The 13940-nt window shown below is 48.1% G+C and overlaps 1 protein-coding gene and 2 pseudogenes across 11 annotated transcripts; 1 reads left to right on the forward strand and 2 right to left on the reverse strand.

Annotated features, from left to right (window-relative positions):
* Positions 3329–3802, reverse strand: Gm7443 (predicted gene 7443; annotated as a pseudogene).
* Positions 4122–5040, reverse strand: LOC665004 (uncharacterized; annotated as a pseudogene). The gene has a single exon (NR_136916.1). The product of NR_136916.1 is annotated as an uncharacterized LOC665004 (transcript).
* A 712-nt stretch (positions 5041–5752) lies between these two features.
* Positions 5753–13326, forward strand: Nagk (N-acetylglucosamine kinase). Of its 10 annotated transcripts, none has more exons than XM_017321685.2 (10): positions 5761–6144; positions 7677–7761; positions 7947–8045; positions 8726–8867; positions 9253–9424; positions 10041–10153; positions 11041–11128; positions 11861–11958; positions 12268–12346; positions 13038–13326. In XM_017321685.2, the coding sequence occupies exons 4-10, from the start codon at positions 8832–8834 to the stop codon at positions 13223–13225; spliced, it is 774 nt and encodes a 257-aa protein (XP_017177174.1). In that variant the 5' UTR covers positions 5761–6144; positions 7677–7761; positions 7947–8045; positions 8726–8831; the 3' UTR covers positions 13226–13326. The 10 variants fall into 10 exon arrangements, with proteins under 10 accessions (XP_017177175.1, XP_017177174.1, XP_006506472.1 ...); XM_006506409.3 differs by having other exon boundaries at positions 5761–6052; XM_006506410.2 differs by having other exon boundaries at positions 5761–6018.
* The last annotated feature ends 614 nt before the right edge of the window (positions 13327–13940 follow it).

Here is a 13940-nt window from a genome sequence, read left to right on the forward strand (position 1 = left end):
CAGAATAGAAAGAGCTGTGTCCCTTTCCCTCCCATCCCTGAGATCTCAGACCTCCTGGGAAAGGGAAGTGGCTTTTCCTCACTCAGGGCTGGGATCCTCTGCGGATGGTGATGACTTTCTTCCCAGATGGTTTTCAGGTGTACAAGACCTGGGCCACAGGAGGTATTGAGGCCTGAGACACTCACTGTACAGGGGTCTCCCCACTCCCACTTCTCAAACCTCAAGAGCCCAGTGTGTGCCCTTGCAGAATCTTCAGAGCCCAGTCTTTTTTGGTTTTCCTTTTTTATGTTTTGTTTCGTCGGGGTGTCTTTATGGTTGTTTTTATTTGTTTGCACTGGGGCAAAATCTCGTTTTGTAGTCCTGGCTGACCTGGAACTCATGGAGATCTACATGACTTTGCCTCTTTAGTGTTGGGACTAAACGCCTGACTTCTTCATGGGGTTTTGAAACCAGGTCTCACTATGTAGCCCAGGTTAGCCTCGAACTCTCCATACTTCTGCATTTGTACCTGGAAGGCTGGGATTATAGACATATACAACCAAGGCCACCAGAGTCCAAATCTTTTAAGGGTCTGAATCTCTTTTCTTATTTGGGATTAGAATAAATAGCACCCACTCCCCAAGACTGCCTTAAATCCCACCTCCTCCAGGAAGCCTTCTATGTTGCCCTTGCCCATTTTACAGCCCATGCTGTTCTTGCCATATCTGCTTTCACATGAGCCTGCAGTCAGGGCAGATGTGGGCTACAGCATGCCTCTCCTGCCTTTCTTTCCCTAGCGTCCTAGCCAGACATATGGGTGAGTAGATCTTAACATATACAAACAACAACAGTAAACTACACTGGGCCAAAGACAACCCCAGGGACTTCCCTTTATATTTGATGGGAAAGTATACAAGAGGCAGTCCAAGGCTGGGGGTGTAGCTCAGTTGGTAGAGTGCTTCTCCTTGAATGCATGAATCCCTGGGCTCCTAGCCCCACTTGAACAAGGTATAGTGGCAGACATTGTAATGCCAGCATTTGGGGATACAGGAGGGTTAGGAGTTAATCATTCTCAGCTACAATGCAGCAAGTTGGAGATCAGCCTGGAATATATGAGACCCTGTCCTCAAAATAAAAATAAAACACAAGAGCAGGTAACGTATCTCTGGGTCTGGTCTGGCTCATGCTCTGGGTCACTGTGAAGCCAGAACAAGCTGTGGCAGGAAACAGGATCTAGAGGAAGAAGTGGGAGGGTGCTATCCTCGTATCCCCTGTGCAGGCCCACCTTTGTCCATTTTCCTTAGGCTATTCTTTCCTTAGGCCTTGGGTCTCCAACAATCATCTTCTTGTCCAGAATAGCTCCCCAGCAGCTGATGGTTCAGTCGAAACCAAACAGAAAGAAAGAAACAAACAGAAAGGTCCTCGTGGGGCCTCAGTGCGAGGCATCTGGGTAGCTGAGAAGTTCATTGCCTTTGGTTCTTTTTTTATACCAGTGATGCATTGTGATCAGCTGCTCTATATGCCAGCCCCACCCCAGGGGGCACTGTACTCTTTTTTTTTTTTTTTTTTTTTTTTTTTTTTTTTTTTTTTTTTTTGGTTTTTCAAGACAGGGTTTCTCTGTATAGCCTTGGCTGTCCTGGAACTCACTTTGTAGACCAGGCTGGCCTCAAACTCAGAAATTTACCGGCCTCTGCCTCCCAAGTGCTGGGATTAAAGGCGTGCACCATCATGCCCGGCTTGGCACTGTACTCTTGAACTCTGAGCCAAAGTAGGCCTGTTCTTCCTTATGTGTTCCAGTCTGTCCTCCAAGAACCAACCCTTCCTTCCTTTATTTTCTAGCTAGCAGGTAGAAGCCTACTTACTGCCAGGGCTTCCCACCTCGTTGACTATGGTAATGGAAGGGTTGTGCTCTCTCCTATACCCCAAGTAGCAGAGGAACAGCATGAGCCCAGCCTGGAACTCTTCCTGTGGCTCCTGTTCTCTGTTCTACCTCCTAATTTCCTTGCTTCTCTTTTGCCTTTGTGTGTCCCCTTGCTTCAAGCTCCTCCCTCCCGTTTGTCCTGCTCTATGGAACCTACCAGACTTTTCTAAAGTACAGAGCTGTGACCGCACTTATACTGGAAACCTCCACAGTGAGATGCTAGTGAGACCTCCAGGGCATGGCTCTGCTTCCTCCATTCACAGTTTTGCCTTTTATCCCCCCACCCCACCCCGTCTCAGATCCTTTATCAGTCTGAAAACTATCTTTATCGTGGAACTTGCTCACTTCCTCTTTTAGCATTTACCATGCCTCTTGTTATGGCACTATCTTCCAGTCTCTTGGCACCTCCAAACCTACTGCAGTGTCCAGAAGTGAGGTCAGCACTGCATAACAACAGATGTGACCACACCCCATCAGCTAGATCAATTTAATCTGCTAAGGAAGGACCTTGGGGCAGGAGTCCCCTGCTCCCTTGCTGTGAGTGAATTTGGCATTCCAAGTATTTTCCACTGTCCCTCTTCCCACTCTCCTTCATCCTGCCTCTTCTGCAGTGAAGGCCTCCCTGGGGGTCACAGGGACATGGGAGAGAAGCCAACAGCTGTGGTTTGCAGATCCTTTCAGAACATTACTAATCTTGTTGAGATATTGCAAGCTGAGGGCAGAAGGGCATTAGACCTTTACAGAGCCACTTAAGGGCAAGCAAACACCTTCCACCACAGCACCTTTATTGCCCCAGCCTTGTAACCACAAACATCTGTAACAAGCATCTAGCGTTTGTGCGAGCTAAGGCTAATTGCTTGGACTTCACAGTTCAATTTTTCTTCTTGTAATACGTCTAGAATCTCTTGTAATTTCTCAGTTTTTAGCATGATAAACAAAGGTACCGAAAGAAGCATTAAAGAATTGTGAGCATGGACTGAGGGTGTAGCTTTTGTGGTACAACACTTGTCTAGCATATGCAAAGCTCTAGGTTCAAAGCCCAGTACCACCAACAAAACAAAACCACAAAGGAATTATGTGCAATGGGGATCGTTCTTATCAGTCTTTTAGTCTATGCACTAGTTTAAGTTAATAGAGCTAGTGTATGTTTCATTAAAATGGGCAACACAGCGACTTTGAAACAATGTAGTCAGGGAGATTGGAAGACCCAGAGCAGCTACTGTCACATAACGTAAATCACAAAGATGAGTCACATGTGTGACTTACATTTTTCATACTTAAAAGCTAAAAAGACTGGCAAAACCAATTTGAATGATATGAAAAATTAACTTACTATATCCCAAATGTTTTATGAATTCTAATATGGAATTCATATAAAAGTTAATATTTATTCTATGTTTTTATTACTAAGCCTATGCATTTCTATTATTATTATTATTATTATTATTATAGTGACAGAAACAAAAATATACCTAAAAGTGAAGCTTCTGGAAAACCCATGTGTTCTTCCTTGTCTTGTATGGCTCCTCAGACGTGATCTTGGGTTCCTGCCTGGCCTTGCATTTTAAAGATGGATCTCTAAACATATCCTTGTTGACAACAGTTTTGTCCAAGGGGCTATTGACTGAGTACCTCGTGGGCATGAAGTGGTTGTAGTTATAAACTTTTACAAAGAACTTGATCTTGGATGTCTTGGCAATTTTCTTCTTGCCCATGGAAGCTGTCACTTTTAGGGGAAAGCAGTCAATTCCAGCCACCAGGGCGTGGCTGTAAGGGTGGTCTGAGGTGCCATCATCAATGTTGATGACAGCTTTGTGTCCAGAGTAGCATCTAGCCAGGACCAGCACACTTTCCTGGGTTTCATGAACTTGCTCATTTCGACATTGAGTACCCAGCAGAAAGGAAAAAGGGACACTAGCCTGTGCATTTTTAAAGTGCATAAGAGTACATGTGGATATAAATACAATTAGCTACTGGGTTGGGGATGTAGTTCAGTTGGTAGATAGGTTGTCTACAGTATACAAAACCCTGGGATCAGTTACCAGTATTACATAAGTCAGGCATGGTGGTGATTACCTGTAATTCTAGCACTTGGGAAGTTGAGGCAGAAGGATATGAAGTTCAAAATTCTTCTTGTCTACATAGGGAGGTTGAGATGAGCCTGGGCCACATGACCTCTATCTGATCGGATCTTTAGGAGTTCGAAATCTTTTTTATGTTTAATTTTAAATGATATGTGCACGTATTAGTGGAGAGTGCCCAAGGAGGCCAGAAAACAGAGTTGAATCCCCTGGGGCTGCAGTGACAGGGTTTGTGAGCCCTGATGTAGGTCCTGGGAACACACCTCCAGTCCTTTGCAAGAGCAGCAGGTGCTATTACCCTCTGAGCCATGTCTTGGCCCTGAGGTTTCTCATCTTCATTGTGAAGGGGAGAACTGGCAGCGATTACAGTAATTCTCACCCAAATTCAGAAGTCAATCTTGTCTTTAAACCAAACTTTCTCTCTGTATTCCTTTCTAAACAAGTAATGCAAAGCCAGGAGGGCAGTGTGGTCCTTTCATCCGAGCATTTAGGGGGTGGAGACAGAAAGACTGGGATTCAAGGACAGCCTCAGACACCTCAGGAGTGTAGGGCCAGTCCTGGTGACTTGCAATCTCATTACAAAAAGATTCAAACAACAGAACAAAAGCACATCAGCGCTGTCACAAATGGATCCCAAGACTCATTACACCAGTGCTAAAGGGAACTTTTCCATCAGAATTCACCCACAACATCACACTCTTGCCAAAACTTCCATTCAATCAGAATCCTATGGAATTATCTTTGATTCTAAAGATGTTGTTGGAGGAAGCATTTTCCAGCTCTGAAGTACTGTGAATGGTAATGTCTCACTTCCCTCTAGTTTCTCTATCAGGCAATAATGTTATTTCTATTCTTGAATTATTTGGTGCTTTACTGAGTCACATAGGTAAGAAAGGAGGTAAAGAATTCATTCACTCTGGAACCTTAGAAAGCAAGCCTACACCAAAACATCCTAGCACTTGGGAGGTGGGGCAGGAGAATCAGGAGTTTAAGGTCATCCTCAGCCAGAGTCTGAGGTGAGTTTGGGATATATGAGGCTCTGTGTGCCCACCTTCCCAACTGTTTACATCAAAACACAACCGGACCCAATTATCTGACAGGGAAAGAGGATCCCAGTTCAAGATTTCTCCACAGGAGGCAGGCTCAGAGGTCCGAGGTTGGACAGAGACATGCTAGCCCCAAGGAGACTCCATCTGAAGTCTCAAAGAAATGTCAAGAGCAGCAGACAGTCCTCCTGGCTATTGAAGCTGCCTCTTAAGTAGGGCTGGAACAACCTGGAGCCTGAGGAAACACGCAGGAGTCACTCTTCTACAGGACCTAACGGTATCTTCCTCTCTTCCTCCAGTTCCACTGCACAGTTTAGAGTTGAGCAGGTGGTGGCCAGAAGGTGAAATATGGTCTGTGAGTGCCAGTTTTTAGCATGCTGAGCCAGCATTGCATTCCATGCCAGTCTGGGTTATACAGACGAGATACAGTCCAGAAAGAACAGAGTTGGACTCAGATCACTTGTAGAGCGCTAGCCTGACACACATGAAACCCTGGGCTCTATCCTCACCGCCGCACAAACCTCAGCTGACAGCAGCCTGGGGCCTCACTGAGACCTGCTCAGCGTACTCAGCACAAGGTAGAGTGTGCGCTCATGAGCCAGGGTGGGGTGGTCTGGACGTTGGCTCCCGCCCTGGTCCTCAGACACATCCGCCAGACTCTGAGCTTGCCTCCAAAAGCGTCTGCGCGTGCGCACCCCACAGTTAGCGCGCGTCTGCCAGCTACTTCCGGCTGGCCCTTGGCAGCCCTCACACACCCTCCCAGGAGCCTCAGCTGGGGTGCCGCCTCCTCGCGAAGCAGTCACTTGAACGGCGGGCTAGAAAAAACCGGAGGGGAAAGCTGCGGGAGGCGACAGCAGGGGCGAGAGAGGACGTAGCATCCACACCCTACGCAAGCGCGTCGTAGTCACATGACAAGGGGCGGTGCCCGTGTGGGCGGGAGCGAAGTCACGGCTAGGGTCGAGGTTGCTACGGCGGACCAGCGGTGGCAACGGTAGTATGGCCGCGCTTTATGGTGGCGTGGAAGGGTGAGCGCTGGATCGGCCGAAGGCTGTCCGTCCGGGAGCGGCGGGTCAGGGGGCGGCGGCCCACACCATGCCCGGTGCCTTTGTGCTCCACGGTGCGACCACGCCCCTCCCGGCCATCACCTTTCTGCCACAGGGCTCTTGTGTCAACCTGGAGAGTTGTGCAGAGCTGGGGGGTCAGGTGGGAAGTTGCCGGTCGCGGGTGGACGTGGGAAAGAGGCAGAAGCTGAGACTGAGATTCATGCACAAGGGAACCCGGGAGTTAAGCAGCTGTCACCAGAGCACTGTCTTATCTTGGTGCTCCGGACCCTCCACTGCTGTCGGCCCCGAACGCCCTTGGTTCCTATATTCTCCTGCTTAGAAGCTGGTCTGCTTGACTTTGGGAAGTAGCTCTACTAAGCATGGCTTTGGGTGAGACGTAAGGCAAGGACAAGAGTGAGCAAGATGGTGGTTTATCCGGTCCCCTGCGCGTGACAAGCATTTTGTGGAACTGGGTGTGTCAAATCAGGACCTGATAGGAAGATTTGGTATCCTAGCTGCTTGCTGCTGATTTACCCGGAAGTCTCTTCCCGTGAATTGCGAAAGCGGATGACCCCTGGCTTTATTTATGATACCTTACAAGGAAAAACCCTCAGCACAGCGTAGGAGTTTGCACTTAGCCTTGTTATATTCATATGGAAGGTAGAACTTATTTTTCCCAGTTTGTCAAGAAATTAATTTGGATTTTTAATCTACTGTCTCATGCATTAATATCCCTTCGGATGTACTCTTGATGTACTACTCTTTGAGTTGGATCGAGTCTTTATTGTCTATTACAAGAAGTATTGGTCAGAGCCGGGCGGTGGTGGCGCACGCCTTTAATCCCAGCACTTGGGAGGCAGAGGCAGGCAGATTTCTGAGTTCGAGGACAGCCTGGTCTACACAGTGAGTTCCAGGACAGCCAGGGCTACACAGAAAAACCCTGTCTTGAAAAACAAAAAAACAAAACAAAACAAAACAACAACAACAAAAAGTATTGGTCAGTAGGACATCCTCCTACACGTATCACCCTTCTTCTAAAGTACCACTTACCCCAGGGATTTAACTCAGGAGGGCTTAGTTGCTGAAGGCAGTATGAGTTTCTCCCTGACTGGTGATAGTTTCTCACAGGTGTCTTGAAGACCCTGGTGTCAGAAGATAGGTCCTCAAAGTAACCCTTAGCTGTTGTGAGAGGTCTGCTTATTCCGTCCGACGTATTTACCATAAGTCGTTTGGGCCATGCTCACGATAGGTTAGGAGGATAGGTCATCACTCTGGAGCCAGTGGAGCTCATGAGAAGCTAAACAATGGAATACACTCTTGATTCAGAGCGGTCTTTGCTAGCTAGAGCTTATTAATGTAAGGAGAAGCCCTGCATGAGACAGACTGTGAGTGGGACCTTGCAGAGGAAGTAGGACCTACCAGGCAAAAGGAGCAAAGCCTCCTTTTTCTTTCCAGAGTGTAGCAGGCACTAAACAGGTAGCTTTTGGAGTAGAGGTTGGGTTTGCTGAAGCTGTCTTTGCCCTAGACTTTTGTAAGAGACTACTATGCAAGCATGGCTCTCCGCGTGGAATTCAATCAGGACTGAGTGCCCTCTTGTGTTTTGTAGGGGAGGCACACGGTCCAAAGTCCTTTTACTTTCTGAGGATGGGCAGATCCTGGCAGAAGCAGATGGACTGAGCACAAACCACTGGGTAAAAAAAAAAAAAAAAAAAAAAAAAAAAGAAGAAGAAAGCAAGCCATCCTGAGGGGACCAGAGAACTTGGCCTTCATGTACTGTTCAACTCCGATAGAGGTGGTGTCTGGGTCTCTTAGTAGCTGATAGGGGCAGCACAGATCCTGCAAGCCTTTCTAACTCCTCCTTCCCTCTTGGGGCCAGCTGATTGGCACAGACCAGTGTGTGGAGAGGATCAATGAGATGGTGGACAGGGCCAAACAGAAGGCTGGAGTGGATCCTCTGGTGCCCCTTCGAAGCCTGGTGAGTCAGCTGAAGCCTGGGCCATCAGCATTGCTCAGGCAGGTGGCCAGTAGGACTAGGCGAACTTCATGACGAGAGAAAAGGTCTCTAGGGCCAGAGCCTTTGCTCTTGTCCATTCTTATGGTTGCAGTAATAATCTAAAAGCTGAGGATGGAGCTCCAGAGACCCACTGGTACCTTGATTTGAATCTCAGCTTTGTCACTCAACTTAGTGGACCTTAATTCACTCATCTTCCCTATGCCTCAGTTTCCTCATTTTTGCGAAGACAGATACTAAGAGTTGTTGAGAAAATGAGATAATGTGATTCAAGCACCCTCTAGCCTGAAGGGCTCTTTAAATATTAGCTCTTTTCCCTCCCAGGCTGCTGTGGCTCTGGCTTCTTACCAGATATGCAAGGGAGCTATGCAGGCATAGCAGATCCCATGCATGTCAAGCCAAGCTGTTTGCTTCACGTCCCCTCACCTTGGTCTTTTGTCTGTGTCTTCTTTCCTCCACCCTTTCCTAGGCCAGGCTGTTCCTGCAGGCATGGCCTTCTAAGGGCTTTTTGTGGGTGAAGAGGCTAAATTGGGTGAGCTGAGTATGACCAGATGGGTGTCAGGAAGGGAGGTGTTAAGGAAGGAGCTGGTCTGGGCTCCTCCCTCCTTTCCTCGATCAGCTTCTTTCTCTCCCTTGTGGCCTAGGGCCTGTCCCTGAGTGGTGGGGAGCAGGAGGATGCAGTGAGGCTCCTGATTGAGGAGTTGAGGCACCGCTTTCCCAACCTGAGTGAAAACTACTTAATCACCACGGATGCAGCAGGTTCCATCGCCACAGCCACACCGGACGGTGAGGATGTGAGCGGGGTTGAGAATGAGCTCGCTTAGGGGGAGCCCCTTACCTGTGGCTGGCAGAACTTACCTACATCTGGAAGGCAGCAGAAAAGTTGTGGGTTTTACTTCCCTCATGTAGGAGTGGGGGAGTCGTTATCTGTATGATGTATGGTGCTAATGGTCACTGTAAGAACGGGGAGGGTCTGCCATAATCTCTAGCATGAGGTACTCAGTAAAGCCGAGATCATTTGAAGTCTGGCTGGGGGAGCCATGTTCTCTTGAATTGCTGCAGACTTGTTCTTCCTCTATTCCCTAGACAGGAAGCAAGTGGGCTACTTGTTCTAGGAGGTTGGGTGGTGATTCCTCCACTGTGGGGCTGGTTTCTGTCCTGTCTTTCGCAGTGGGAAGCTGCTGCTCTATTCGGGCCCTTGGCCACACTGAGCCCCCATGCCCTCTCCCCAGGTGGGATTGTGCTCATCTCTGGAACAGGCTCCAACTGTAGGCTTATCAACCCTGATGGCTCCGAGAGTGGCTGTGGAGGCTGGGGCCACATGATGGGAGACGAGGGCTCAGGTGAGTACACACATGACCTGCTCTCCTGGTCACTAAACCTAAACAGGTATCCCTAAATAACTCCTAAACCTGTTGCAGAGTACAGGATAATATTGGGAGAATCACAGTTACCATCTTGCCCAGTAGTAGCCTTTCATGCCTAGGGTATGTGTCATGGCACAGTGGTGTAGCCTACCTCTGTTGACTTTTGGAGACCCAAGGGAACGATTGAAACTGAAGGTTAAGGCTATAGCTGTCCAGAAACTCCCTGCTAATGGGAAGGGGGTCTGGGGTCTAGAAACACTTCGCACTGACACTACTTTTGGGGCAGCATGTATACATTTCTTGGGTGGTTTTTAGGTCTAGCTCATGCTGTGACTGCAGCTGTGTGTGACAGCTCACCACTCTTGTCTTTGAATGGGAGCCAGCATGACAAGTTCACTTACTCAGTCTTCCTACAGCTTTCCCTTGCCTGGGTCTACCAAACAGTTGATCAAAAGCCTCTTCCCCTACTGGGAACCAGTGACTGAATAGCAGGTGATCAGTGGAGTTCTAACTGGTCTTGAGCTGAGAGCTTTTCTTGGTGAGGAGACTGCCTCTGTGATTGGCTGTCTTCTTCGCCTTCTGCTCCTGGCAGCCTACTGGATTGCACACCAAGCTGTGAAAATTGTGTTTGATTCCATCGACAACCTGGAGGCAGCTCCTCATGATATTGGCCATGTCAAGCAGGCCATGTTCGACTATTTCCAGGTACTTCCTACCATACAGTCATGTACACCTAGCTGTAGGACACTGGGGTCTTTGATGAAGAGGCTGCAGGAGAGGAAAATTAAGGTCTCCAGATGGGTCAGAATAGCAGGATGAAGTGGTGGATAAGGACAGGATTCAGTGTGGGCAGTGTGTTCAGGCAAGTGTGACTTCTACGACATCTTAGGAATTTTAGTCATTTTTGCAAACATTTAAGCAAAGCCAAATGAGAAAAGAATATTAAAACAGTTATGTTTCTGTAGATGCTGACAGTTATCTCATTCTCACTAAAATGTACTCAGGAGAATTTCTGTGTTCTTGGGGACTCAGGAGAGTCACATGTGTTAAGTTGGTGGTAGAAGTTGGCAGTTTGGGAGATGAATCAATCTCCTGGCTGCTTCACTTCTCAGAACCTTTGGTCTGCTAATTTTAGCAGGGACTGTATGGGAGCGCTGCTCTTTAACTGAAACAATCTTTTCAATGTATTTGATCTTGAGGGAAACTACTCAATCGAGAAATCTAAAATTTCCATAAATTTTAAAGCTTACAAAAAAAAAAGAACGAAAGAAAGAAAGAAAGAAAGAAAGAAAGAAAGAAAGAAAGAAAGAAAGAAAGAAAGAAAGAAAGAAAGAGCCTGTCAGTGGTGACACACACCTTTAATTGCAGCACTTGGAAGACAGAGGCAGGCAGATATCTGAGTGAGTTCTAGGACAGCTAGTGAGTTCTGGTCTAGAGTTAGCTCCAGAACAGCTAGGGCTACACAGAGAAACCCTGTCTCAAAAAGAAAATAATGCCCAATTATTTTGATCATTTCAGTAGGCACACTAGGAAGGGCCCCTCTGGGCGACAAAGGTTTTCTATTGACTGCTTGTGTCTCCTCTGTTTCTCAGGTGCCAGATCGGCTTGGAATCCTCACCCATTTGTATAGGGACTTTGATAAATGCAAGTTTGCTGGATTTTGCCAGAAAATTGCAGAAGGTACTGTAGGTGCCTGTTTGTATGTAACTTGGTTCCCCAAAGGCATGTCTAATGAGAACATAGTTACGGCTGGCCTGTGTGCTGGTGGCTGTCTCTACAAGTTACCTGGAATCTGTGGCTCAATTTGGTGTGATTGATAGGGCCAGGACTTAGACAGCACTGGACTGCCTGTGTTTCTCTCCCTGGTGGCCATGTGGCTGGTGCAGTCTGCATGCCTGGGTTTGAGAACCTATTGTCCTTTGGATACATTCACAGAAGCAGGGGTTAGAAAGCTCAGGTAGCTCATTTGGGCTTTGGGAGGAGCCTGCATGTTGGCATCTTTTGAGGCTTGCGCCTTTTTAACTTGGATTCCTTGGTCCAGGGCAGCCTACATGTTTTATTTCTGGACTGAGGTTCAAAACACCATGCTGGGTGAGGCTGGGCTCAGCACACTGCTGAGAGTGCTGGTCATCAACAGGGCAATCAGCAGTCTTCTCAGATAGGGTCCCTTGTCCCTTGACTCTGGGGGAAAAAAAACAGTAATATAATGTAATAGCTCACCAGACTCTCGTCCTATGCTAGCACTGGCACTGGGAGGGGAGGCATCTGGAATGGTGGGAAAAGGCTTGCTCACCAATGTGGCATCCATCCTAACATTAACTTGGCCTATGCTTGCTTCCTTACCTCAGGGAGAGAGTGGCTAGAGTAGGCTGCTTCCTGTATTCTCCAGCCCCTTTCTCCTCCCTGCCCCAGGTGCACATCAGGGAGACCCTCTTTCCAGGTACATCTTCAGGAAGGCTGGAGAGATGCTGGGCAGACATGTTGTGGCAGTATTGCCAGAGATTGACCCGGTGAGTTGACACAGGACACAAAGTGGGGTCCCGCAGATGAATGAGGTGTGAGCCTAGAGTGGTGGACACTGTCCCATTAAATTCTATGTGCTTTGTTGCTTCTGTATGTAGAGACTGGCCATATGGTGCTGTCTTCTAGGTTCTCCACCCTTCTAATTGACTATCCCTTTCTTCTCTGCCTCGCCTCTCATGACTCCTGTTTTCTTCCTTACCCTTTTTTTTTCTCCTTGAGTCCACCTTCTGTTTCATACTGGTGAGGAGTAGGGTTAAGGTTATCCTGCAGTGTCCCATTTTCTGCTGTTTTCCCAGGTTTTGTTCCAAGGGGAGCTTGGCCTCCCCATTCTGTGTGTGGGCTCAGTGTGGAAGAGCTGGGAGCTCCTGAAGGAAGGTAAGTCTGGGTGGGGGTGGGTGGAGACAAAGGATGCAACTGGAAAGGAGGGTGAAGTGGGCCTTTTTCTTTATCCAAGCCCTGCAACCTGCGACCTCCTCCTGGGGCATGTGCATGCTACGCCTGTGTTCTACTGCAGAGCTCCAGCTTCTGAGCCCCTGAAAAGATGTTCTATTCTAAATGACATAGTGATCACTTTTTAGAGATTTATCTTTATGTTATATGGATTTTTTGTCAGCATATATATCTGTCCTGTGCATATGGGCATGCAGTGCCCAAGGAGGCAGAAAAGGGTGTTAGCTTCTCTGGAACTTGAGTTACAGATGATTGTGAGCCACCATATGGGTGCTGGGTACTGAACCCATGTTCTCTGAAGAACAGTAAATGCCCTTAACCATGGAGCCATCTCTTCATCTCCTTAGAGCTCAGACTAGTGGTTGCACTCTTAGTTACCACTCTGGCCAGCCTCAGTTCAGCCTGTTGTGGGGTTTCCATTAGACTCTGAAACAGCTCAAGGGTGGTGAAGTTGTAGGTATTGCATGCTCCAGAGTTGAGGGCTGTAGGTTCCTTTGGACTGCAGGTTCCAGGACCCACAGCATCCTGGTGCTTCCATGCTGGATAGTTGGCATATGGCTTGGCGTCTGCACTGAAGCCCCATCTGCTGGTCTTCTCTCTGCATTCTTCCCTCCAGGCTTTCTCCTGGCGCTGACGCTGGGCCGAGAGCAGCAGGCACAGAACTCCTTCTCCAGCTTCACCCTGATGAAGTTGCGGCATTCTTCTGCATTGGGGGGTGCCAGCCTGGGGGCCAGGCACATTGGATACCACCTTCCCATGGACTACAGTATCAATGCCATTGCCTTCTATTCCTATACCTTCTAGAGTCTGTCCCCCTGCCCAACCAGCCAACACCGAGAGCTGGGAGACTTTCCTTTTTAAAAAACACATATGGAAGAAAATAAATGCACTTTACTCCTTCCCTAGCAGGGTGTCATCTTCCATACATTGCTGTGCATGTCCTTGGCACCTCCAGCAGGTTCACCTAGCAAGCTCTCAGTTTAAAGACCCACCAGGCTCTTAGGCATATAAGAGCCCAGACCTTCCCATTTCCACACTATATGCTTTGGCTGCCAGAAGCTGGGACCCAAGTTTCCTCTTAGCAGTTATGATTCCTCATGACAGAACTAAGTGTGTCTAAGCCTACCTCCTGGGGAATGACCCAAGGTCTATTGTCTCCCAAGCTCTGGGAGACAGTACAATCCTAGTCTCAATTTTGACTTAATTTTATTTGGTAGCTGTAGGTACACAGGGCAGTTTTTCTTTCTCATGTGTGCATGAATCCCCTGAGGGCCAAGTAGGCATTGCTTAACTCAGTGGCCTGCCTGCTTCTGACTGCTGCTCACCCGGCTCTGGTTATAGTAAGAGACCTTTCTCTCAGACCTTTATATCTGGGCAACTACTGCTGCCAGCCCTAGTGGGGAGGGCCTTTCCTCTGGAGGTAATCCTTCCAGGAAAAACTCTGGCCCAGAGGCAGGGTTCTCCATAATTTCTACATCCAGTTGGCAGCTGATTAAGCAGGTATGATGTGCAACAATGC

This window comes from Mus musculus, chromosome 6 (assembly GCF_000001635.26).
Source record: "Mus musculus strain C57BL/6J chromosome 6, GRCm38.p6 C57BL/6J".
Classification (NCBI taxonomy): Eukaryota; Metazoa; Chordata; class Mammalia; order Rodentia; family Muridae; genus Mus; species Mus musculus.

Excerpts from the sequence above, each read along its gene's own strand:
- Nagk (NM_001347315.1), top strand. The coding sequence starts at position 5,936 with ATGACAAGGGGCGGTGCCCGTGTGGGCGGGAGCGAAGTCACGGCTAGG. Across the intron at positions 6,019-7,676 it reads GCGGACCAGCGGTGGCAACG|GGGAGGCACACGGTCCAAAG; the intron begins GTAGTATGGCCG and ends TGTGTTTTGTAG. Across the intron at positions 8,046-8,725 it reads TGGTGCCCCTTCGAAGCCTG|GGCCTGTCCCTGAGTGGTGG; the intron begins GTGAGTCAGCTG and ends CTTGTGGCCTAG.